Source organism: Corvus kubaryi, unplaced genomic scaffold, assembly GCF_017639235.1.
Source record: "Corvus kubaryi isolate FWS band 111438036 unplaced genomic scaffold, C.kubaryi_AGA036_p1.0 74, whole genome shotgun sequence".
NCBI lineage: Eukaryota > Metazoa > Chordata > Aves > Passeriformes > Corvidae > Corvus > Corvus kubaryi.
The window spans coordinates 13,448,804-13,473,381 of record NW_024582061.1 but is presented as its reverse complement, the minus strand read 5'-3'; the positions used below and the strand labels follow the sequence as shown (position 1 = coordinate 13,473,381).

The following is a 24,578-nucleotide window of genomic DNA, read 5'->3' as shown; positions in this document are numbered from 1 at the left end:
CCGTGCAGGGACACGGAGACCTCTTCTCTCTCGGGATCTGTAATGGCCACATTTCCTTTTAAGACAGGAGTGGAGAGGAGGGAAACCTGTGCAGAAACCTGCTGGAGGGCCCCCAGGAGCCCCTGGCTAGTGAGACCCAGATGGGAATTGGCCATTCCCTGACACTGTTAGGAAGCATCACATTCCTCACGTCATCTCCCAACAGAAGAACAGCTAAATGGATAGTGGAAGGAAAAGCCGCGTTGTGTATTTTGCCAAACACTGACATACAATTTTCTAACCTTCGCCTTTTGCCCCCTGGGCCAAGTAGGCCATGGATATAAACATCAACCCACTCTCCAATGGTACCTTAGTTTAAACTTTCTAGGTAGCTTTTCTAGTGTTCAGAAAAGACACCTATAGAAATCAAACAAAACCATAATTCTGCAAGAAAAGAGCAGAATACAAACTCGGTGAACTCACCTCACTGATTTCCTCTACTTTAAATCTAAAAAAAGAGGGTGCAAAATTTTCCATTTCCCTCCAAGAGTGTTCTCTTGCAGCCTTGCCAGGGTGGAGTGCACTTCCGATTGTTATCTGAGTGTGAGTCAGTGCCTTTCTTGAGCAATTCAACCTTCAACTCTGCATTTCCAGGGATTTTAATGTTTGTTTTAAAAATAAAAGCAAAATAAAATAAACTCTTCCAACCCTGTTATTTTGGTACTATTATATTTACTCCAGCTGAATCTTAACTTCATCAGAGTACAGTTCTTCCTGTGGGATTTAGTTAATGTTTGCAAAGCACTTGATTTATGATGAACTGTTGAAAATTGTGTTTGGGGCTGCTATACAGCTGAGGGTCTGCTGTGCTTCCAGTATTATTGTTGTGAGGCCATTTCTTACCTCAAAGACCCTTTGACAGTTTTCCTTCCCCCATCCCCACGGTCTCACTTCCCAGTTTTCCCCAGCAGAGTTGTAGAACTTGCTTGGGAAGCAGTTGTATCACAGCATTATCAAGAAGACAAGCAGAGAATAAGTTTATTTTCCTGCACTTGGTGCTGGTTTGGTGACATCCTATTCATTACACATCTGTGGTGTTTATTTTCGCTCTCAGGGTGCAGTGCTTTGTGTTCATTAATCCCAAATGTCTCCTGGTTTCCTCCAGCTCTCATTGCTCTCATCTCCTCAGGATTCAGTACATGTTGTTTCTCTTCTCCTGGGGCCCTTTCAATTGCAATGTCACCCCGAAATACTGTGGGACAATGCCAGAGAGTCCTTATCCATCAGAGGCATCTCCTCAGGACATGTGAAGGAGAAAGTTTGTATTTAGTTGATTTAGAAACCTCCAGCCACCATAAGCCTTGGCTTGGCTCCCAAGCTGTGAAGGGAAGGAAGATGGAGAGTTGGGGGAAGTACGTGCTCTTTCCAAAAAATCCTAAGCGAAATCCCAAGCCTGGAAAAGTCAAGCATTTTTCAGCATGAGGAGAGTGGTGACTCCAGATGTTGGCAAGGATGTGGAGACACAAAACAGGTTAATATAAGAGGTGAGTTGAAACAGGCAGCAGGAAGCCACCTTACTAACTGTTGTTTTTTCTCCTGTGGCAGGTGATGGACAGCTCGATGCCCCTGATTGGGGAGCACATAGAAGAGGACAGACAGCTTATAGCTGATCTGGTTGTTTCCAAAATGACTCAGCTTGTCATCTCTGCTGGATCTACACCGTCACCGCTGAGGCCTTGGGTATGAGTGAATAGAGACCTTGTGACCAAGTTATTTCCCTGAACTTCTTTCTTTCACTCTCCTCGCTGAGTCTGTCACGCAGTCAGACATCCCAGAGAGTTGAACAGCCCCATATGGGAGTGTGGACAGACAGACTGATTCCTGCTCTTCCAAAGGAGACTCTCACAGACTCCTTGAAGTGGGCACCCCTAAGGAACCCATCTCTTTCCCTTACTCTCCTTCCAGATAAATGTGACATCACACCAGTAGCATGTCCATGCATCTAGACATTCTGATTTTCTAAATTCACATTGAAGACAGGCATTTTTAGAGGTTCTTCTAATGCCCAACTTCATTTCTGTCTAACAACATCCCTCAGGATAGGTTTCATTCCAGTTTTTACCTCTCTGTTCTCCTTTTGAGAACAGAAAGTGGGAATCTCCAGCAAGACTTGTTCCATTCCTTACGGCCATTTCTTCTTCAGAGATGTCCTTTGCCGCCTTCATCAGGGGGAGGCTTTACTAAGGCTGAACTCATGTATTTTGGATTTAAACTGACTCCTTAGTTCTTCTTGTGTACATCCATTTTGAGTATCAAATGCATCTAATCGTACTGCCACATTTCCCGGGGCAGTTCTGTGTAAATTAAACACCCCAGAACAAAACCTGAGTATCCAGGTGTACTTGCTACACCTCTTTCAGTATCTAACAGGGAGCCAAGTGTGAAGATTTGAGGACAACAAATCTGTACAACAGAAGATACAAGAGAGTAAAAAGGTTGAGGAACAAAACTGATTGCAACACACTGGTACAATTTTCATTTCCACTTGAGACAAAAAAATGGGAGAAGGCACTTTATGGTGCTCTGCCTTTGTCATATGACAATCCACTCCTGCTAAACCAGGTCCCAGCATGAAGGGTATTCGGAGAAGTGTATTTGGGTACTCCAAGTTTTAGCTAGAGTTAAGGAGTAAAACTTTTAATAGACACTGAAAATGCTTTGAGGCAGGGAAAGTGATACAGAAGAGATAGCATTTACAAAGTGGAATCAAGAACTACCATCTAAAATAGCCAAGATATATTGCATGAACTAAGAGCAAAGGGCAAGCCAGCAGAAACTGAGAACATGAATAGATGTGTCTGTTTTCCATGTCTGCAATACACTGGTACAGGATTGGACTGGATTACAGCTGACCTAAATTAGGGCCAAAGCAAGAATAAAACAAATCTTGAAGGGATACTATGTCAAATAGAAGAGTCAAATAAGAAAAAGATTCTGCATTGGGAATACAACCTAGAAATACCTGTATATATAATCAAGAAAACTAAACCCACAAACACGTTAACTAGAGTTTTACTATACAGAGAGAGAGAGCTTGGTTCCACAAACATAAAAAAAATTGCACATGCTACATTACTAACATAATGTTATAATAGTTAGAAGTGTCCAGAGAGAAATAATTAAATATGAGGCTGGTGAGATGCAGAACTAGAGCTATAGGGGAAGACTTCCACAGAAGGAATACAAAGAGCAATTCTGAATACAAAGACGGCAGTACTGAAAACATAGAAATATAAATCCTTGGATATCCTATGGGTATGAATAGAATACCTGTATGTATTATTGGACCTCTCTATACTAGTCTCTGGGCCGAGAAAAACTGAGAAATTATGAAACTGAGTGCACAGAATTGACAGAGATGGAAAAGTAACAAGTCACAACAATGTGAGACTTCAGCTATCAAGAAGCAAGTCAAATACCACAGTGGGACAGCAATTCAGAGGGAGGTAAAAACATCTTGACTTTGCCTTAAGAAACATCCAAGTACAAATTCAGAAAGTGAGTGTGTACCATTAGATGTCCAAGGGACAAATGTGATATCAAAAAGTAAGGGTATGACACAAGCAGTGAGAAAATTAATCAACTCCCTAGCAGTAAAACTGTATAGATGTTATCTGAGAGACCACTGTTTTCCAGAATGCATATATACATTTCTGATCTGCTCCTGAACCAAGAATGTGAGAAATAAACTTCTGGAGTTAAATTACAGAAAGGACATTCAAGACAAACAGGGTGAAAAAAAAACCTTTCAAATTTGGAAATCTGACATTTAAGAAGACCTTTATGTAGCATCATACGAATAATAAAATGAAATGTAAAAAGGACAGAAATTAATTTTGAGGAGCAGATAGAGGAAAGAATGAAACAAGTTCTTTGAGTTCATCAGAAAATGGAACTAGCTACCAAACAATTGGTGGGTTCTATGGATCATCCAGAATTAAGGGAGGAAAAGAAGACAACAGGGACAGTGTTTTGACTCTACAAAATGTAATTGCTGAGAGTGGGGAACTGCTTTACCTTGTAACACTTCTCCCTGATCAGAATGACACAGAAAAGAACAAAAACAGTCATTAAGTCAGCGATGACTGATATTTTAAAAAAATTATTAAGCTCCCAACTCCAGATGGCTACATCCAATGAACTGATTTTGGGAAGTGACTAAGCTGTCAAAAAAACCTGTGCAAAATCATTAGAAATAGTCACTGCTCCAGAGGATTGGTGTACAACAAATACAAAATATGTGGTTTGAAAGCTGTAAGAGTAATGTAGAAAAATTTAGCCAAGTAAGTCATAGACTTTATGAATTATCTCAAATGATAATTTAAAGAAGAATACAGAAGATTAAATAAATCAGCAGAAACCACAGCTAAGGGCATTTACCATATTATTTTTTTGCAAGGAAAGAAAAATGCCCCAATAATTTCCTTTCGATTCTTTTCCTTTCATTTCTTTGGAAATTCTTTCATGAAGTGGTAGATAACAGGCAATCAGTCAAAATGACGTAGCTAGTCAAAAAGCCTTAGGCAAGGTAACAGACAAGCTATGAAAGAAAGCATGGAGGGGCTAAAGGGTAAAGCTTTATTGTGTAGCAGAAGCTTACCTCAGATAAAGACATAGATATGAGATTTTAATTCTTGCAAACAGTTAGCAGAGGCTTCAAGGCTACTGAGCCTGGCTGTGTTGATAAATGGGTTGGTTGAGCCCAGGACAGGATGTTAATGACAAATTTGCTTTCATGCCTTCAACGTGAAACCCAGTTTCGTGGTTACACTGAGGTTCTTCCCTCGCTTCTCTGACCCACCACCAGACTTTCCCTTCACTGTGTCTCTTCCAAAGGCAGAAGACCTTGGGCTGGTCCTCACCCCTTCATCTCTCAGCCTCAAAACTCTGTTTTGCCTTTATCTCTGAGATGCCTTGGTTGACTGTAAGCAAAGTCTGTAGAGGTGAATATGAGATCCAATTCCCTTTCTTTGGCTGGTCTAGTCAGGATGTCTCACAGCATTCAGACAATATATTTCCATCAACACCAAGGCAAGGTTTAGTTCCCAAGCTATGTAGGGCTAGAAGCCATGAATGGAAAATTCTCGGATTTTCCTTCCTGTCCATTTGCAAGTCCCAGACAAATTGTGCAAAAAACGGACGGGCAACTTCATCACATCTTTGTTAGTCAGTTGAAACTAATTTCAATGTTTACAACTATGAAACATTTCTTCCCACTTCCAGAATCACTTAGCTCATTCTCCTGACCTTTCAGGAGCCTTGAAGACCCTTTTATCATGATGTTCTCCATGTAAATAATCCAGCATGTACCAGCCTATCTGTCTTCAGCTTCCCCTGTTTTCATAAACAATTTTGCAATAGGTTTACTCAGGCTTTTGTTAATTTTGGACCAGCCCTTTGCGCAGCAGTTCTGTGTTGCTTAATCTGTTTATTAAAATATCTGTCAAAAAGACTAAACAGCAAGAGAGAAGAAAGAGCAGATGGCACCAAATTATTTGCATTAGTCAGGACCAGGGATGGCAGTGAAGAACATCTGACAGAGCTATGTATGTTCAGTCACCACAACAGCAAATGAGACTCCATATGGAAGACTGAAGGATAAGCTAAGCTGGGGGTAGAGAGACAGCATAAACAATGTGCAGAACTTTCAAGTGGCACCAGCCATTCCCTTGAGAAATACTTTGTCACATACAGGCTAATGAAAACCATTGCTCAGCCTATGGTTGTGTTGACAAGGGAAAAGCAGGAAATTAGGATGCAGGAAAAATGAACTGGCAATGTATACAGAGAACCCAGATATTGCTTCATCTGGAAAAATGTAAGCAGACCCATCTCTGGCATCTGCAGGAGGAATTACAAAGCTGGGAAAGAGAAGTTGGTGATGAAAACAATTAGGGGCTTGGAAATATTCCCATGCAGGGACTGGAGGGATTCTAAAGTCTATTGGCTTTACAAAGGAGGTGAATGAGAGAGAGGGCAATGAAGGTTTACAAAATAATGAATGGCCTAGCATGGGCAGGTTGTGAGAACTAATCTCAAAACTCAGAACAAAGCAATGGAGACAAGAAATGGGAAAGACAGTGAGGCTGAAAGCTGAGCAAGACTCAAAGGGTCTGGATGTAAATATCTAAATAAAATATCTGGAACTGTTGCAAAGATTTTGTGGAGCAGATAATAAGCTTCATGTTTCAGGGCTGAAGCTGGCCCTTGCTTATTAGCAATCAAGAGGAGACCCCTTAGGGTACAGAGATGATTACTCCATAGACATTTCCATGGTTCATCCCTCCTTCCTTTGGAACATCTGGTGCTGGCAACTGTCCAAAATGGGAGATGGGACTAAGAGAACCCCTCAGGCCAGATACATTTGGTAATTCCTGATTGCCTAAAAAACATTCTAAACTGTAACTTCATTGTTATTCCCTGTGAGCAAACAACTTCTATGCTCTTTATTACTCACCTCTCCATTACGGTCCCATGAGATTTTACCAGCCAGATGCTGCATGTGTGTGAGTGTGTATTTAAGGAACACTTCATGACTCTACAGTTCCTGTATTACCTCAGGGCTTCTCTTTGGGGACTCTGTATTAACTGGATTGGCTTTTTTTCCTCCAGCCTCCACAAGTTCAGCCTGTGTCAATGAAATCTCAGACTGGACCTCCGCTTGGACAACTGTCACAACCACGGCCTCCTCCACAAGGTACAGTTCTCTGAGTCCCATGACAGTGATAACTCTGAGTCTTATCAGTTTGCCTTCCAAATAAAAGGAATCAGGATAAAGGTTTTGCTCATTTTCCAATTCACTGACAAGCAGGCAGCAAATTCAGTGTACTATTAAAGCAGATACTGTCATATCCCACAGCAGCTCAGAAAGTGGGATGATAATTTGATATAGATCCAGTTGATACCCCTGGTACAACTTGGCCCAGCCAAACAAGGCCACTTGAACTGGCACTGGAGCAGGATTCTGGGCTCAGAGTATATTGTGTTTGCACAAAGCTGTGGTGGCTACAAGTGTTAAGAAGTGATGGGAAGATGCTAGTGTTGTCAGGCTCGGAACAGACACCAGTGTTGCAATGCCAGGATCCTTGATCCATCTGTCCAGGAGTTCCCATGTCAGCAAGAGCACATACCCAGCTCCCCCTGACAGCAGAAGCAGGTTTGACTTACATGGCTTGGTCAGAACAACAGGTTTGGCTTATTGTCCTGATGTACACTGAAGCATAGGGCTACCCCGTGGGTGGGTAGCCAGGTCACACCAAACATTCAATTCATATAACTGATTAGACCCTCATTTTTGCCACCTTCCCTTCCTTTCTCCATTTCAACCTTCTACCAAATTAACACCCTCCTCTAATTATCTTTTTCTCATTGGTCACAGTTTTGCTGCATCCAAAATTAGCATTTCTGATACCAAACACATGTATGTAATCTTGGCATTCCATACTATCGATATGAGCTGTTGGCCTTGCAGGGTACTACTCCCCATCTGTCTCCAGTACTCCCGTTCAATTCTCAGTAAAGCTTTTTCTCACATAACTCCCCGGACCACCTGTGAAATCCAGACAGCCCTCACAACACTACCTGCAACTTTTGTCAGGTTCTCACAGTATTATCTGTCATGTCCAGCAATTTCTCATGTCACATCCAATTGTTTTCCACATCCTCTTCAGTTCTGAGAGTCTGCTACCAAAGCAGCTGAAGCCACCTGGTGATGGTTCTGGAACAGAGGTATGGATAGTGATAGGATGGAGTGCCTCACATCAAACTGCTGGGCCCGTGAAGGGACCGGTGGGGTCCCTTACTAAACCAGCAGGGTCAGCTTACATTTCCCACAGAGCTGGTTCTCCAGTGACTCTTCCTTCCCCAAGCAGGAAGCACTCACCAAGGATAAGAAATACCAGATACATGAAGGGTAAGGCAGGTTGAAGTGATTCCCTTTGGGGAGAGTGGAGGGACTTCTTCAGTGCTGAAGAAGGTAGAGAAATGGACAGCTCTAGAGAGGAGGGCATGACACCAATTTTAGGCCTGTAAAAGAGGGTTTGCCTTATTCTTCTCCATGAAGTTACTCTGAAGAGTCTCTCCTCTTAGTAAAACCTGTCCTTCTGTAGAGATGTTCTGTGCTTGTTGCCCACCACATGCACTTCCTCACATTTATCTCACATGTCCCTTTCAGGCGGACCACGCCAGCCACAAGCATCTCAGCCTCCACGAACAAACGCGCCCCCGCAGCAGCGGCTCTCTCCTCAAGGACAGCAGCCCCAGAGTCCCCAGTCCACTTCCCCTCAGCAGCAAAGGTCACCTGGATCTCCACAGCAAGTCCGATCAGCAGCTGGGTCCTCTCCAGTCCAGGCCTCCAAGGCAGGCGCGTTCCCTCCACAGCAGCCCAGGCCTCCTGCCCAAGGCCGGGCTCCCAGCCAGCCGAGCCCCACAGAAATGTCCAAGCAGCAAACCACCCCACACCCACACCTGAAGTAAGTGCTCTGACAAACTGCTAGGATCTGTAGGTATTAGAAAAAGGCTGTCCAAAAAGCACCCTGAGCTGACATGAAGAACATATCAGATGTTTCGAGGCCGTCTTCTGTATTGGCAGGGAAATTACTTACGGGTTTCCCACAACAGCCTCACCAAATGGCAACTGCATACTTCTAGGCAGATGTTTTCAGTAACACACACCAATTTGGACTAAGCCACTTGCCCATGCCCCATTCTGTCCCACCTCCCCCATTCCTGGATGTCTTAGCACAAGGAGATTTTCCATACCAACCTTTCCTTTTATCCTTGAATTTGTGTGATGAAACACAAAGCATGAGTAACCAGCTTTCAATTCCCATCTTCTCCTGCTGAGTCTGAACTGTTTTCCCTTTCAGCAAATCGCAGTCCCTGACAAACAGCTTCAGCATATCTGAGTCATCTCAGCGAGGAAATGCCACTGAAGATGAAGCAAAAGCTGAGACCATCCGCAACCTGAGGAAATCATTTGCTAGCCTGTTTTCTGATTAACAGTCCCTGCAGCTGGATCTGTGCTTTTGTCAGCCCTCACTCTACATTATGTCATACCTGATGTCATCCTGGAATATACTCAGTGAACCCAGCGATTTACAACTAACACCTGGGTAAAGGGAATTTAGAAAACTATAGTTGTTTTAATACAAAAAAAATATTCGAATAACCGTCTGAGAAGTGACTGTATAAAAGTGTCACTATTTCACTGGGTTTTGTGCATAATCAGAATCACATCTGTTCAAATGACTGAGTTGTAAAGCAAATTTTACTCTTGTTAACCCCTGTGGAGTCAAAACAGTTATGACAGTGCAAACTGGGTTTTATTTTGATTTGTATATAGTCAATACAATTGTTAACTTCCAATTACTGAATTATTGTTAAGGTTAAGCTAAAAAAAAATAAGGCTTCTTTCAGAAACACATGTGCAAAGGCAGAGTCAAGAATAAGTATCCATTGACCAACAAAGTGAGCATGCCTGAGCATGGAAATCCAGTGAAGTGTGGAATTTCATGGTACCAACTTCATAAAAAGTCACTTTTCAGAGAAAAACAATGTTCACGATAAATATGGTACCAGGCATCAGTAAGCACCAAAGATCACACGAGCAGGTCAGCCAGATGGACTGCTAGTTTGTTCCAGATCACTCTGCTCATAGCAGATAAAACATCTCTGTTTCACGCCTTGCATTTATGTCCCCTGTGTGTGATTCCCAAGTACTAAGAGAAAAATGTCATGTTCTAACCCAGTAGCCTCAGTTCAAAAATAACCTAAGAAGTGGGTCTTCCACACAAAAAACTTCTTCCCCTGCCTCTGAAAACACGAGTTCACATTCACAGTTCACACGAATTCCAGACAAAACCCAGCTAAACTCCAAGTGCTTTGGTGACTTGGTCACATCTGGCTGTGTATGTCCCTCAGGAACATGCTTAATTAATAGCAGAGCTGATGAAGTGCACATAGCTGTGTGCTGAGTGTTCCATAATACTGAATGGACAGGAGTGAAATCCTGTCTCCTGCCTTGAATTCCCACTGACTTTGCTGGGGTGAATGCAAAATGAATGCAAGGTGACAAACCTGAAACAGAATTGGAAAATTATGCTTTACAAGTACGATGACCTGGGTGCATCCAGAGACACCAAGCCACAGGAGGGCACCTTTGGGATTGTCCCAAGCAGGTAACAATCAGTATTAGTTCTCCCTGACCACTCCCAAGAATTATCCTTCCAGAGAAGACAGAGATGGATTTTGCTGGTGTGCTTTTCCTCTAAGCCTGCAGCACTGAACGAAGCTGTGTCTGTGTACATATACTGGAACTGGGACACGACAAAACCCACACAAACTACGTCCATGATTGAAAAAACTCACCCTGGATAAATCCACGTATTTATAGCTATTTATACCAGCTGAGAGCCTACCCCTGGGAGGTCTGTTTGTAACACATTTAATGCAGGTTCCAGTCCTCATCCCACCTCAACATACAGCTTTGAGGCCAGACTTGACTTTGTGCTTCCCTTGGCAACGTCACCGTGATGATACTTAGGAATGCCCAGGGAGGTCAGTAAGTTAAAAAAATATTTGAGCCAATGGCCCAGATCTTTGCTGCCACTTAAACAAGGAGATCCCCAAAGCAGCAAAAGCAACAGCTGCATTTGCCATCTTGGATCTCATGATTCACTGGTGGGAATAAAGCCAAACTAGGAAATCCTTCCTGCATAGTACCTGTAATGAACATCTAAATCCAATGAAGTCATCTGGACCTTGTATGACCTACCCCTGAGCAGGCCTTTGCACATATAATGGCAAGTAACAGCATAGCTTTTCCAGATTGGAAGTCCTCAAGAGACTCATCTGGATCAATGATTTATACCTCAAGTTCAGTATTACAGAACCACCTTACTCTCTGATGGTTTGTCTTCTGTTTCGGGTTTGTTGGGTTTTTTTTTTTCTCCTCAGTTCTGTGCTGTCCTTCAGGGTTTGACATGCAGTTTACAATGTAGCATCATAAATATATATCATCTGAGAAAAAAAACCACAGTCCCTGCTCTTTTGCAGTCTCCAGGAGCAATAAAAGAGTGAGAAATGGCCTTGAGCAAGCACTGTCCCACTGGCAAGAATAGCAGATTAACATGCTTCACATATATGGAGAAGAGGTAATACAACCCTGGCAGGAGAGGATTTCCTTCTGTAACACTTCCCTCAGCATGGTTTATGCCCTCCCCTACTAAATGGTCACCAGAGATGCAGAGACAGAAATGAAAGTTTACTGCAAGAATCCTCAATTGCTTTATCCCCTGAAACTCTACAACTCCCTTACCAACACAACATATACAAAAAAGGAATGGTGACTAGTACGACATGACCCCATAAATCAACAGCAGTCCATCACTGGAAGTGTAACAGCTGGGTCATTTGCTGAAGCTGCATTTGAACACAGCAGGGCTGTCCTCTGACAGACCACAGGAACAGGAGAGCACTGTCAGCTTTGATACCCAGCAGTGACTCAATCTCTTCATCTGCCTATAGCTCCCAGCTGTCATCTTTCAAGGGACAAGCAAACAGCATTGCATCTCCCCTCCTCCTGGCTTTAAGTTGCAGCATCAAGTACAAACAACAGGCACTCTCAGATTAATTTATTTAGTCCTAGTTCCTGAAAAAGCACCTTCAGTTCTATTCACAGAAGTGCTTTAAAACGCAGAATTGATTTCCAAAGTTAGAATGATGAAAATCGATGTTGTGTCCTGTAACTGTCCCAACAGTACACTTCAAGTCTACAGCTACGATGCTCACATACTAGATGTTGTGGCTAGCACAAGATTCACAAATGCATCAGCCCATATTCAAGTTACCGCCTTTGATGCTGGCTTTCTACTCCAAAACCCCTACACTCTAAACAAAAGAGGGAATACAAGGGGTATTTTCCTTTTGAATGGGAAGCTAAGGTATACCCAAGAGGCATTTAGGTACCTAAATATAACAGCAGGGGCAGTAAGAAAACAACAGAAAAATTGGTAGAGAGAAGCTACATTTAAATCACAGGGCACACATGTCCCACAGCACACCTTGGGATCTTTCTCACACAGATGTGAAAACTAAGCACCTGGTCAGAGCTTCTTTTGTCCTATTTGCTTTAATTTTCTTTGCATGGAAGCCAGGAAACATGAGTAGGTTTGTGTGTTTGGATTCACCCCATTCAGTAGCTCGGACACAGCTACGACACCCAATTGTATCCACCACCTGGAAAATTAGTTTACATTTCGCTATTTAGCTACAAACTGAGAACACCTTGACTTTCTTGTCATAGCTAGGTGTGGTATTTCAAGAGGAATGGAACACACCTTCCCAGGCAAGCTAAGGTCCAAAAGAACAGCAGTCCTACTTGTAAATGCAGTGGTATTTTACCATCTTCCACTAGTCACAAGCAGGTACGCGAGACCCCACACCTTGTGTACGGCTCAGTTGCTTCATCTGGTTAGCTTAAAGTTTCATGAATAAGATAAAACAATACACAGAAAAGCCAAGGATAATAGTTCCTTATTTCCAAGTGACTTAGTAGCAATCTTTACAGTGCTGCATACTGATGAACAGCACAGGTAAGGAATGCTCATCTTCAGGCATTTCATCTTTTGTGTTTTCTCTCTTGCAGTTTGCAACAGCAATGACAAATACACTTGACTTAGGCAAATAAACAAAGCAAGCAGCTAGTTTTCAAGTATTTCCTATGTTTTGTCTTCTAATTTTATACTGTTGGTCCTGAGATACTCACTTTATACCCTGTTTTATGAATAACAGGAACTCCTCTTTAAGGAACTTTACAGTTCCAGCTAAGTCAGGTTCCTTAATCTTTGGCTCACAATACCTTTACTACAATGTGAAGGACAACAAAAAAGGAAGAAATATCTTCAGGTCACTTTGTGATTGTCTTCACGGCAAAAAGGGACCAATTCCAGAGCAGCACACAGCTTGCCAGCAGGGCAAACCACGTGACTGTCATGGAGGCATTGGCAATGTGAGTACCACTGCCACCACAAAATTAACTTCTCACATGCATTACGTGATCACTGTTCCCAGAAATAGCTTGGGGAAAAAAGGAAAAGGATATTTCATGAATTATTTTATCAGTTAAAGCTCTATAATCTTATCTGAACATTATGCATTGCTGAAGCACTAATCACAAGGACAAAATTATGCAAGACAAGTGCAGTGTAGATTTCCCTTTTTTACAATCAGTGGAATATAAAGAATTGCTGTAAACTCTAAGAGGTCTGACTATACATTTCACTTGTGAAAATTCTTTTGGAACAAAGCAATTCAACCACTGAAGGCAAATGTTAAAAGTTAAGGCTAATCTTGGTAGTGAAGGAAAACTATTGCTGTGAAGTAGAAAAGGGAAGAAAGAAGCAATACAACTTTTGACAGCAAAATAAAGTATTATATTTTACTTCCACTGGCAAAACTTCCTGACCTTACTGAAGTCAGCTGATTTTATACAAAACAAGATGAACCACTGAAATATCACCTGAAAAAGCACATAAGTTTTACTGATTAAATAGCTTGTATTTAACAGGAAATGTCATTCCATTTCCAGGTGGAATTTCAAAAAAGTTTTAGAAAATAATATCAGTTGTCACAACAGTCATCAGTACCATTTACATTTATAGAAACAATTAGATCAATCATCTTAAAAAATACATAAGAAATTAAAAGTTCTAGCAAAGTTTAGTCATTCCAGTCTTCCTTTAACTGAGCTCCAGCATCAGCCTGCAGGTCTCATGAGGAGACTTTAACAGTGGTCTTGTTAGCTGCTCAATAGTTAATAAGACAACACTTGAAAGGTGCTCGTAACATGCTACAACACATTTCCTTTTGGCAAGATATAATCTGATACTTAAGTAATGGAATTAAACAGAATTTACTGAAGTCAGAATTCATTCTGCTTCTCATGTTGTTGTAATCCCATTTCCACTGCAACCAGGTCAGCCTATTTAATTCTTTAAGTAAGTCAGAGAGGGAGAAAAGATGCATTTTCACACCACTTTTAGTTCAAACAGAGTAAATGCAGTCATGTACTACAGATCCTTATTTGTAAAGTCAAGGAGAAAGTCAAAAGTTTTGCTGCTGATTCTTTGTAAAATTGCTCTGCTTCTGCTTAGACTTCTGAGTTGCACCGTAGCATGACTTTACTCAGTTGTTTGTAAAATGAATTTACTTGTGTTCTAATATTTCCATTATAAAGAAAATCCCTTTGCTGTGTTCTTTGTGCATTAAGTAACAATACAAAAACGCTTTTTACCTAATAAAGGAAAAAGGAAACAACTCCTTTAAAACTTTCCATGAACACACATCTACCGTAAGTGGCAGTATCCTGTTCTATGTGGTACACGGTAACTTTTTTGTTAATAAAGACTATTACTGAGTTGGGTAGATTTTAAACAAAACCTTTCATCCTGGCAATTTAGTAAAACTCTTCAAATAAGACAGACAAGTAGAGAGTTAGTATTTAAAGTGCTCTTTATCTGATGCAGTAAGGATTTGGCCAGTATCCTGGTCTCTAAGTAGCACTTCACAGACGATTAAGGGCAAGGAGGGGGGGAAGCAGAACAAACTGCTCTAAGTCGTAGCTCTGTGAGGAACAGACCTTAAGTGCCAGGTGGTACAGCACTACCAGAGCACAAAACAAACCCAGCCTCTGTAGTTGGGACATTACCATGCACACATGTTCTTGAGACAATCTGAAGGCAGATGTTAGTGCCTGGGATTTGCAATCAGTTAGAAAGCAAGCTCAGCAACTACAAAACTCCCTGCAGGAAAAAGCAGCGATCAAATGAATGCACGGCGAATGTCCATGGGGCGGCCCCGGCTGGGTCGAGGTGAAAACCTGTCACTGGGACCAACTCGTCCTGGAAGCGTGGGGTTTGCTCCAGGCAGGGAGCCAATTGGGTCAAAATGTGGTCTGAATGGAGGAAACTGACCTGGTGCTTCTCCCTGGCCAGGAATGAGTGAGTTAATTGGGTCTCCAACATATGGAAGCGTTGGTCTCTCATCATATTCTCCCCCAATGATCATTGGGGGATAGATTGGATTTGATGGGAATGGGTTGGGTGGAAAGGGATTAGGATAGAATGGGTTGGGATGAAAGGGGATTGGATGAGGTATAGGGGGCAGAAGCATCATGTGCCTCCATCTCAGGGCCTCCTTCTTCTGTTTCAACTTTTTCTTGTATAGCTGCAGACAGAAAAAAAGGCATTTTGAAGCTAAGTGTTCCAGCTTCAGCACCTGCATTCAGTTTTACAGCACTTTTCAAAAAAGCACTCCTCACCAGTCTGAAAACCCAGAGCAGCAATTCCCCTGCCCACCAAAGACCAGGCACAGCATCTTTGGAAGATCTCTTAACACACAATTTGAGCATGCACCATGTAACTTGTTGATGCTCCTTTAACCTGGTCTGACCAACATGCACACACAGAAAACCACACTTTGAAGCTAAACTTTAACTCAAAGTTACTGTCTCCCAAAGTCTATACTTAATTCTCAAACTAAGATTGATCTCAGAGAAATTCTATAAAAAAGCCACCTACTTCTTTCCAGTCTGTGTCACGAGGCCTTGCAATAGGATCTACAAAGAGAAGCAAAAAATTACAAAAAGCAACAGATCTTGTGCCACAGATACCTGCAGTTTGTCAGAACTCAAAGAATAACCAAGATACAAAAAACCACTTTGGGTCAATATGTCTTTTCATAAAGATAATGCATCTTAAAAAATATAAAGCTCCAGGTCCATTCAATAGGTAATCTACTTGCACACCCATTCAAAGTAAAGCATCATCTCCAAATGTTATTAAACAGAGAAATCCCAGAAACATTGTCCCTGCCTTTGCCTTCTGACCGCACTTCTCATGATTACCTCTGTTTCTTCACTCTCTTGTGAGAAATTGAAGCAGGAATGTATCTTCCCTCCACTTCCTAAAATATGCAGTAGCCAATACACCAAGGTAGCAAAGGAAACAGATGAAAACAAGGAAAGCCTGCACCACATAATGGGAAGAACCACATGGAGCAGCAGTAGTGGCTCAGAAGATTGCCAACAATTTTCCTTGGCAGAAAACTGTGCATCCTGCTGAATCACACCTGACCAGCTGTACTGGTTAGTATCACAAACAACTGCATTTACTCACAGTGTTTAAACATCATTATTGGTTGCCTGAGGAGCCTCTTATCAAAACCTGTCAGACCTAATCCCTCTGCTAACAGGGGAATGTAACCAGAAAAAGAGGTGTCTCGACATTACCTCGGAAATCCCGCAGATACATAAACCTCCAGAGAAGCTGGTCATTGGAAGCTGTGTAGAGATCACGGCAAACAGCAGAGAGAGAGATGAGGGAACGGACATCCAGAAGTCTGAAAATCCGAAGCTTGAGCTCAAGAGGAAGGACCACTAACCCAAACACATCTGGTAAGTTCAAAGCTAGAGAAAGAAGAAAGTAAGTTCAGAAAAAATAGAGTAAACTCAACACCACTGAGGTAGTGGTTCTATCTCTAAAGACCCTAAAAGAAAAAAGAACATAATCTTTCCCTTACATCCTCTCCCTTTGATGCCTGAGTTACATCACTTTTCTGAGCAACTACTGTGATATTGCAAAACAGATCTCTTACAACTCTAACTACACTTGTAAGGTGCACAAAATAGGGCAAATGACACTTTATACTGAGCACTACACCTAAGAAACATTCCACACACCAAAGTGTGCTTATAGGCTACAGAGCTAAGGAATAAGTAAAGAAAAAAAAAGACCTGCCCAACTTCATGAGCTTGCAAAAAACCAGAAATACAAGGCACATGACTCGCATAAAACCTTCATGCACTGAAGTCTAGAGGGAATTCCACTGAATTCAGAATACAGAGCTGAGACCTTTTATGGCAGTAACTATGCAGACAAAGCTTGGCTTCCTACTGCTTTACAAACACTGGGTTACTTCCCACCATCCTCTCCAAGCCCTCAATGACCAGTTCCTAATAAGACCACTCCTGAGGTCAGACTTCCAAATATGATGCTAAATAAATTTTTCTGTTTTGACAAAGAAATAGATCAAAACTCAAGAACTATTGCTACAAAATTACTGTAGTAGGATTTCCTCATCGTTATGCATGGAAAACAGCCACTCCATTTCCATCTCTGAAGTGAGACTAAAGCAATCAAAATTAAAACCATAATTATATTAACATTTTCTGAGTTACAAAGATTAATATTTTTGAGTTACAAAGATAATATTTTAATGCTAAATTTCTTTACCATGTATATATTACTTTGTGTTTACTCTTTATATGCCTATCACTGAACAGCTGTTTCTAACACTTTTCCTTCAAGCCTTTAGATAGACCCCCTTCCTTCCATCCTCAAAAATTAAGTACCATCTCTAATTGTAAATATTTTCTCTCACCTTGTCGGGCAGCAGCCAGGAGAGAGTAAACCAGCTGGTCTTTAAAGAGACGGGATAATTTCTGAAGATCTTTGTAAACACCTGCAACCTTCTCTATCAAAGAAGGGAGAGAAAAAGCTTAAATTCAAGAGATTATAATGCAAAAATTACATAAGAATTACAGTTTTCTTATTAGCACAACTTCAATCTGCCTGTGGTCTTGATGGGAGCAGCTCTGCTGCTAGAGTAACTATCCTGCAACAAGTCAATCATTGACAAACTAGAGGCCAGTTCCATGGTCAGGTTAAGCTTTCCCTTTGGCCTTAAAAAGCACAATTAAGGGAGAGACCTGAGTTCTCTGCAAAGAAACTGACTCTGAAGGTGTCAGAGCTTCCTTTGTCATATTTCAAAGCTCCTGCCCTACATAAACCTATGTTCTAAAAGCCTGCAAGCTTCATTTCTCTGACAGAAGTATTTTTCTTTTCTGTTCCCTGAAGAAAGAGGAGCCGGGAGACTTTACTGGTGTATTGGACACATTTCAGCACTCAGCTCTTCTACAGCCTTTCAATTAGACTTGTACATCAGTGACTACACAGAACATAGGAAACTGAGTCAGCCTGGACTGCCAATAAAGCAGCTCATATCCTTCTGAGAATGTAAGGGTGGTCAGGTCTGTGCTCACAAGGATCTACATCAATCTGCCCTTCTCTCCTCCCTCACTTTAGTCTTCCCTCTAATCCTGCCACTCTGGAGAAACCTATGTGGTCAGCACATGTTTCCTGACAAAAAGAATTTAACAACTATGGTGCCATAACAAGAGTGGAGGTACCATCAACTTCTGAAGTCCTGAGCTGCCAGGCAGAAAGGGGATATCACCCAGCACTGATGTCCCAGAGATTCACACATGTCCGTCTCCCGCACTTTCACATGTCGGAGGAAAATAACTTTAAGGGATAGGACTATGCAACTACACGAATTTATTGTTTAAAATAACAAACGCATCAGTCGAGGAGTGAGATTTTACAACACCTCTGAGTAATGGTGACTAGTGACAAGATTTAGGGTTACATCGTAATTTATAACTTTCTAATCCAATAGATACTTAAAATGACACTTTTAGATTAATGACCTATCACCTGTGGCACTTCTCACTGCAATGCAGCTATGTCTTGACCAATAACTTCTCATGTCACGTACACACAGTTGTCTCTCTTATACCATCTACATTCTTAAACTATATAAAATCACACTATTATATTTTAAAACCCTTCACCAAAACACCCAGTGTACAATTTTACTTATAATGATAGGAACACAAGTTTGTAATCCTTTTGCTTAAAGTCCACAAATCTCTGTCAATTAAGCCAGACCTAGTCTCTTCCAGGGTTGTAAATCAAAGCCTCCTTTAATTGCAGGAGTTTCTACTCCTCTGTCTCCCACACACACATGTGCTTAAGACCTCATAAATAACAGGCATATGGGCCGAAGGCTAAACTGAGCTTTGAGAGGTTCTTTCCTTACCTTGTTAATCCAAGAAATACAATTTGTGCTAATAACAAAGTATGAGTAAATGGCTACACTCCGAATTCCTCTTACCACAAGGTTACGACTAACCCAAATGGTAACCACATTTTTATTCTTTTTTGTTATTCTGTACCTATCTGGTGCTCTACTAAAGCATATTCTTACCCACTGTGTCACTTCTTTACTTTTCAATTTACTACTATGAGTATCATAGCTCAGACATACCTGGGTCCTGAAAGCAAACAAAGGATGATGGCAATAGCTGGATTCTCTTAACACTTTTAATCTCTTCATTGATTTTTAATGTTGCTACAAATATAAGAAAGAAAGACATTTCAGAATTTAAAATCCAGTGAGACAACAAAGACCACTTCATTACTGAAGTAATACACAGTCTGAAATTGTAAGTCTTGCAAATAACATAAAAGAAGCCAAAACATTGTAGCTGATGCAAATCTACTTCCTTCATGTCTGGCAATGTGTACCAAAGCTCCTGTGAAATTAGACAACAAACATATTTCTACAATATTGCAATGAAAAGGCCAGGTGAATCTCCTAAGGATTAATCTGTTACAACAACTGGGAAATAAACAGTTAACACAGAGACTAGAAATGCCAAGAGTATTCAGCATCAGGAAGTGGCAACTCCTGCACCTCAGCAACCCAAGTAATAAAGGTGTAGTTCAAAGCAGAGCACACAAAGGACACTTAAGTTTTCTCTTCCTAAACAATGGTGATACTTAGGAATGTGCATCCAGGATAAAGACATTACTGACTTACCATTAATAGCAATAAGCTCTCCCAGAGGCACACAAGTCAAACCAGCAGAACCTTCTCCACAAAGGGGATGTGTGTACTGTAGCTTATAAATACCATTCCCTCTCCATTTCTCTGGCATAGAGACTGCCTTGGCTTCTATCCCCTACAAATGCAAAGGGGTAACAAACACACTGTCATACTTCTGCAATGTGCCAATGCTGAGGGGTGAGAAAAGGATTAGAAGTTAGGAAATGGCAGAATGATGTTTGCAATTCAACTCTTAGGTCAGTCCTAATGCACATTATGACAGTGATTACGAATATGTCTGATTTTACACTATTTTCCCCAAAACTAACAACAAATCTAAGTGAAGTTCAGTAAATTTTTCGTCCTGATAGGAAAGGACGTTCAGTGAGCACTCACACCTATTTCTTTGAGACATATCCATCCATTCCAACATTCTGACAATTCCACATAACTAACTTGCTGCACAAAAAAAAAAAAAAAAAAAAGTTATTGTACCTTTTCTGTGAACTTACAGTATTTGACAGGGCTTTAGAATCATAGTTTGAAGTTAATTAGAAAATCTGAGTCAACTAACAGGTTGGCTTTCAATTTCAGCATGAAGAGGCTCAGATGGAATTTCAGAGGTACTGATACAGATACAATGTAACCACAAGTGAAAGTAGATTCTTTCTTTTCTCTTAAATCTGCAGGGCAATCATCCTTCCTACCTCCAAGCCTGCTCACTGACATAACCAAACTTCATCCCCAGTGGCAAATGTATTCTTTACACAGTATTTCAAATTAGGGGGATGCAATGAACTTAGCACATTTATTAAATTGGTATTGGTCAACCTGACACCCACATGTGCTTAGTAAGCCTCACTGCAAGAAAAAATACGAGAATCTAAACACCTGCCCAAGACCAAGTCTTTTTCTGCACATTCAGCCACATATTAGTAAACATAAAATGCAAATGCAAAGGGAAAAAGTGAATCCATACTTCGTACAGACATACTGCCATAGGTGCTCGAGTATGATACCTCTATAGATTAGTAGAACCAAAGACAAACATGACACTTAGCTGAATATGGAAGTAGAGGCAGTGCTTTGGCAGACCTAGGCCTCATTAAGCACCACTTGACAGGATAGCACTGAGACAACGCTGACTCTTAAGGCAGTACTTTGCGGAAGTGCTACAATCTAAGCACATCAGCACATGCTCAATAGTGTAAGGCAGGAGCAGGAGGTTCAGCTGGGTCTCTGTGAAGCTGAGGACCAAAACAAACACAGGTACAGGCCTCTTCTTCCACACCTAGAAGCTGCTCTATCTTTAGCCTGAAGACTTTCTGGTCAGGGAAATTAGAGAAGCTGATCCTTCAGCAGCCCCTGCAGCCAACTGATATATACAAAGGCAGAAGCAGATCCTCAGATGCATCTTGTATATTCCACAGCTTCCCCACACTGACCCAGAAATTGCTGTTTGGTGGTGCACCTACCTACCTGAGGTACATAGCCTGTTTCCATCATGAGAAGATGAACCAGAACGATCAAGGCATCAGTGGCACTGGTACAGTCAGCAGAAAGGTAGAGCATCTCTAAGGAATGGGGTATTTCACCATCAGCAGCTTCACTGCACAGCATGGGTTCAGAGGGATAGGAACCTGTACCTTCTTCCAGGTCAGCATCTTCTGGGACTAATCCAGAAGGAAATTCTAGGCTGGATCCTGCCTTCAGGGGAAAGCAAAACATATGTCAGAAATTACACCTCTATATACATCATCATTAAACATCTGTTTATTCCAGCCTGATTTCCCATACAAGTTGTACAGATTCACTATACCTCCATATTCTAGCATTCCAGATGGAGACTGGAACTATACATGTAGCCTTTGTATTTTTTAATCTTTATAATGCAAACCCTTCATGAAAGAGTGTTATTTTATTGCATATACTAACTAAAGACAAAGTGATCATAATATATTAAACCTTCATCTGAATTTTTGCAACATACACAGGAATAATTTAATCACTGTACTATCACCATTTATTTGAACTTAGCCAATATGCATGGCAAGTAACCAAAATGGTAACTTGGGCTGCCAACAAACACAACAGGCCTAAAAAGCAGGGGTGGGGAGAAATCAATCAATGGAGTACACCTGCTGCCACTTGAGGAGGGCTGTGGCTTCACTGTAGCTTCCTTTATTCTACCAAAATCATAGCCTGTTATTAGTAACTGACAAAACTACACAGACACTTTATTTAAAAGAAGTAGAATGAAACCTGTAAACAGATTTACCTAAGGGAAGGGTCAGGAAAGGGGGTAAGAAAAAGAGCCTATCTTCCGACAGTGCCTGTTGCATCTGCTCCTATCTAGAATCAGTTTCCTCAAGAAAATAGCACTGAGGCAGGTAAGAAATGTAATCCTTACTTCCTTAAGTGTATGTTCCAGCAAAAACATTTACTCCTGAAACACTTTGAGCTCTCTGAATTAGCTTCTGTGCCACAGTAAAATACAATGAATAGAGATGAATGTCCATTCAAATAACTGAATATATATCAGGCAAATATAAGGAGCCAAATATTCTGAAGAGATTATCTCCTATGTAGTACAGCAACTGACACAACAGGATACCTTCTTTTTTGCCCTGTGCTGTACAGGAAAATTCTCGTGTACTTACCCTCTCATCACTCTCTTGAACTTCCACCTGAGCCTTCTCATTGTTAGACTGCTCATTCTGCCCTTCTCCTTTTGGACTGTTGGCCTGACTTCTGTTGGGGGTCAAGGTGGACGGCTCATGACCATTCTGAAGTGGTGGAGGAGCAGAAGGAGGTGGAGGAGGAGGTAGGCTGGGTTGTCCATCTGGCTCTTCTAGTAGTAAGCAAATCAAATCACCAGAAACAATCCCGTACGAAGCTAAGGTCTTCTGATCCTCTGTGAGAGCATCTTTTCTGTTCAATGTTATTGAAAATGTGGTATCAGAACTGCAAAATAATTAAAAAAAACAAAAACGTAAGGAAACATGGTTGGCTGACCCTGGATAGCCACCCACTGGACATGGCAACTGGTACTTTGGTTTAGTTGATCTGGTAGTGATTGGTCGAAGATGGATTTGATGATTTTGGAGCTCCTTTCCAACCTTAATGGCTCTATAATTCTACAGTTAGAAATGCATACTGTATATTACAAGAGTATTGTGCCATGCAGCTTAATCCATTACTAATTACCTACATGTTAAAGAAATAGTGAAATAGATAGAGATAGAAAAAAGATTGTATGAAATTATTTCCCCACATTTCTTGCCAAGTACATTTTAAGTTGCTGTAGCTGCTTGGTAAATAAAACTTCATTTACAGAAATTGCTCATAAAACAGTTATGAAAGAAAGCAAACAAGTGCCCTTCAAAATAGAAGATATCACAGCTAGGAAAACGAGCTCTAAATAACTACTGCCTCAGATTATTTAAAAATAAATAGTGTTGAAGGCTCAACCACCTTGCTTTCCCATCGAGCTAAACATTAATTTCAAAGATCAGCAGCTGTCCTATAGAACGCTAGCTGCAAATGAGGGTAATAAAATAAGATGCTTCAGGCCAAAAAAAAAAAACCCAGAAATGAAACTGGTTAGCAGGGAAGCAGCTACCCAGTATCAGCTATAAAATACACCCACTGCAGCAAGACAAGCAGTAACTTCAGATTCCTCCTGCCCACACTGCTGTGTGAATCACCAGTGAAACACCAGCACGTCGGACCTAATTAAAGGTTTGTGATACAAACCCTTCAGCCACCATCAGAAAACGCTCCCCTTTTACAGGCGGTTCTTAAAGCGATTCTGCAGGCTTTACTCTCCTACGGAGGATGCCGTGAGTTGCCCACAGATAAAACGTTTATGAAACCGAAACCGAGATTCTCCAGGAAGCCGGAGAGAAGTGCAAAACTGAGACCCTACAGCATTCTGTAACATAAGTACCGCGCAGAAATCTCAGTCAGCTCTGGCCGAGCATTTCACAGCGGAGCACGCCCGAAGTTTTGCCTTCCCGTTCCGCAGCGCCCAGCCGGGAAGCAGCGCTGGTCCCGCGGCGGGGCAGGCGCTCCGCGAGCGATCCCCGCCACGCGCCGCAGCAGCGCCGCCCCGCCCGCAGGGGGCAGCACCGCGCCCGCGGGGCCGGGGGGCAGATCCCTCCCCCCGCACCGCGTGGTACGGCCCCGCCGACCCGGCCCGCGCACGGCCGGCATCACCTCCCCCCCCCCGGCACCCCCTCACGATGGTTCGCTCCGCTCGCTACCTGTACCCCCAGGCGGGCAGCAGGGCCAGGCGCAGCTGCGCGCGCAGCTCCCCCAGCGTTGGCTCCGCCCCCTGCACCTCCAGGGCTGCCGTTCGCTTCTGCAGCCGAACGCGGAGCTTCATGGCGGCAGCGGGACGGGGTGGCGTCTCCGCCCCCACTTCGCGCCCCGAGCGGGCCCCGCCGGGCAGCGGCGCCGGGAAAGGTGGCGGCGGGGCGCGGGCGCAAGGGCTGCCGGGCCGGGCCGTTGTTTTGGTTGTCGCGGCCCCGCCTCCGGGGCTCGCGGCACGCCCCCGATCGCTGTCTCGGCGTCCCGCGTTGTGGCCTGCGCGGCGGTGGCGGCCCCGCCCGGCCGCGATCGATGATTGGGCGCTCGGTTGTGCGCGGGAGGGGCCGCCCCCGCGCGCCCCCACAGGCGGTGCGGGAGCCGCCATTGCTGCCGGTGTGATTGCCTTGCGGCTCCTGCGCCTCATAACTGCTCCGTTCCTCCTCAGCTGCTTCCCTTGCGATGGATAAGCTACTGGCGGGTGTTATTCCTGTGCCCGGGCT

General features: G+C 42.5%; 2 protein-coding genes across 3 annotated transcripts in view; one reads left to right on the top strand and one right to left on the bottom strand.

Annotated features, from left to right (window-relative positions):
* SYN3 (synapsin III) overlaps positions 1–14,355 on the top strand; it is a 189,228-nt gene extending 174,873 nt beyond the window's left edge. For both annotated transcript variants that reach the window (XM_042050906.1, XM_042050907.1), the window contains 4 exons: positions 1,585–1,719; positions 6,652–6,736; positions 8,213–8,510; positions 8,907–14,355. In XM_042050906.1, the coding sequence (XP_041906840.1) occupies positions 1,585–1,719; positions 6,652–6,736; positions 8,213–8,510; positions 8,907–9,039 (651 nt within the window). In that variant the 3' untranslated portion in view covers positions 9,040–14,355. The remainder of the gene's footprint in view (positions 1–1,584; positions 1,720–6,651; positions 6,737–8,212; positions 8,511–8,906) is intronic.
* A 177-nt stretch (positions 14,356–14,532) lies between these two features.
* Positions 14,533–24,285, bottom strand: FBXO7 (F-box protein 7). Its single transcript, XM_042050905.1, has 9 exons — positions 24,033–24,285; positions 22,428–22,731; positions 21,247–21,474; positions 19,762–19,903; positions 19,207–19,290; positions 17,479–17,571; positions 16,328–16,504; positions 15,618–15,655; positions 14,533–15,264 (listed from the first exon to the last, which is right to left on the bottom strand). Exons 1-9 carry the CDS (start codon positions 24,152–24,154, stop codon positions 14,860–14,862), a joined length of 1,593 nt encoding a protein of 530 aa, XP_041906839.1. The 5' UTR covers positions 24,155–24,285; the 3' UTR covers positions 14,533–14,859.
* Between the last annotated feature and the right edge of the window lie 293 nt (positions 24,286–24,578).

Excerpts from the sequence above, each read along its gene's own strand:
- FBXO7 (XM_042050905.1), bottom strand. The coding sequence starts at position 24,154 with ATGAAGCTCCGCGTTCGGCTGCAGAAGCGAACGGCAGCCCTGGAGGTG. Across the intron at positions 22,732-24,032 it reads CTGCCCGCCTGGGGGTACAG|TTCTGATACCACATTTTCAA; the intron begins GTAGCGAGCGGA and ends ATTATTTTGCAG. Across the intron at positions 16,505-17,478 it reads CCTGGCTGCTGCCCGACAAG|CTTTGAACTTACCAGATGTG; the intron begins GTGAGAGAAAAT and ends TTCTTTCTCTAG.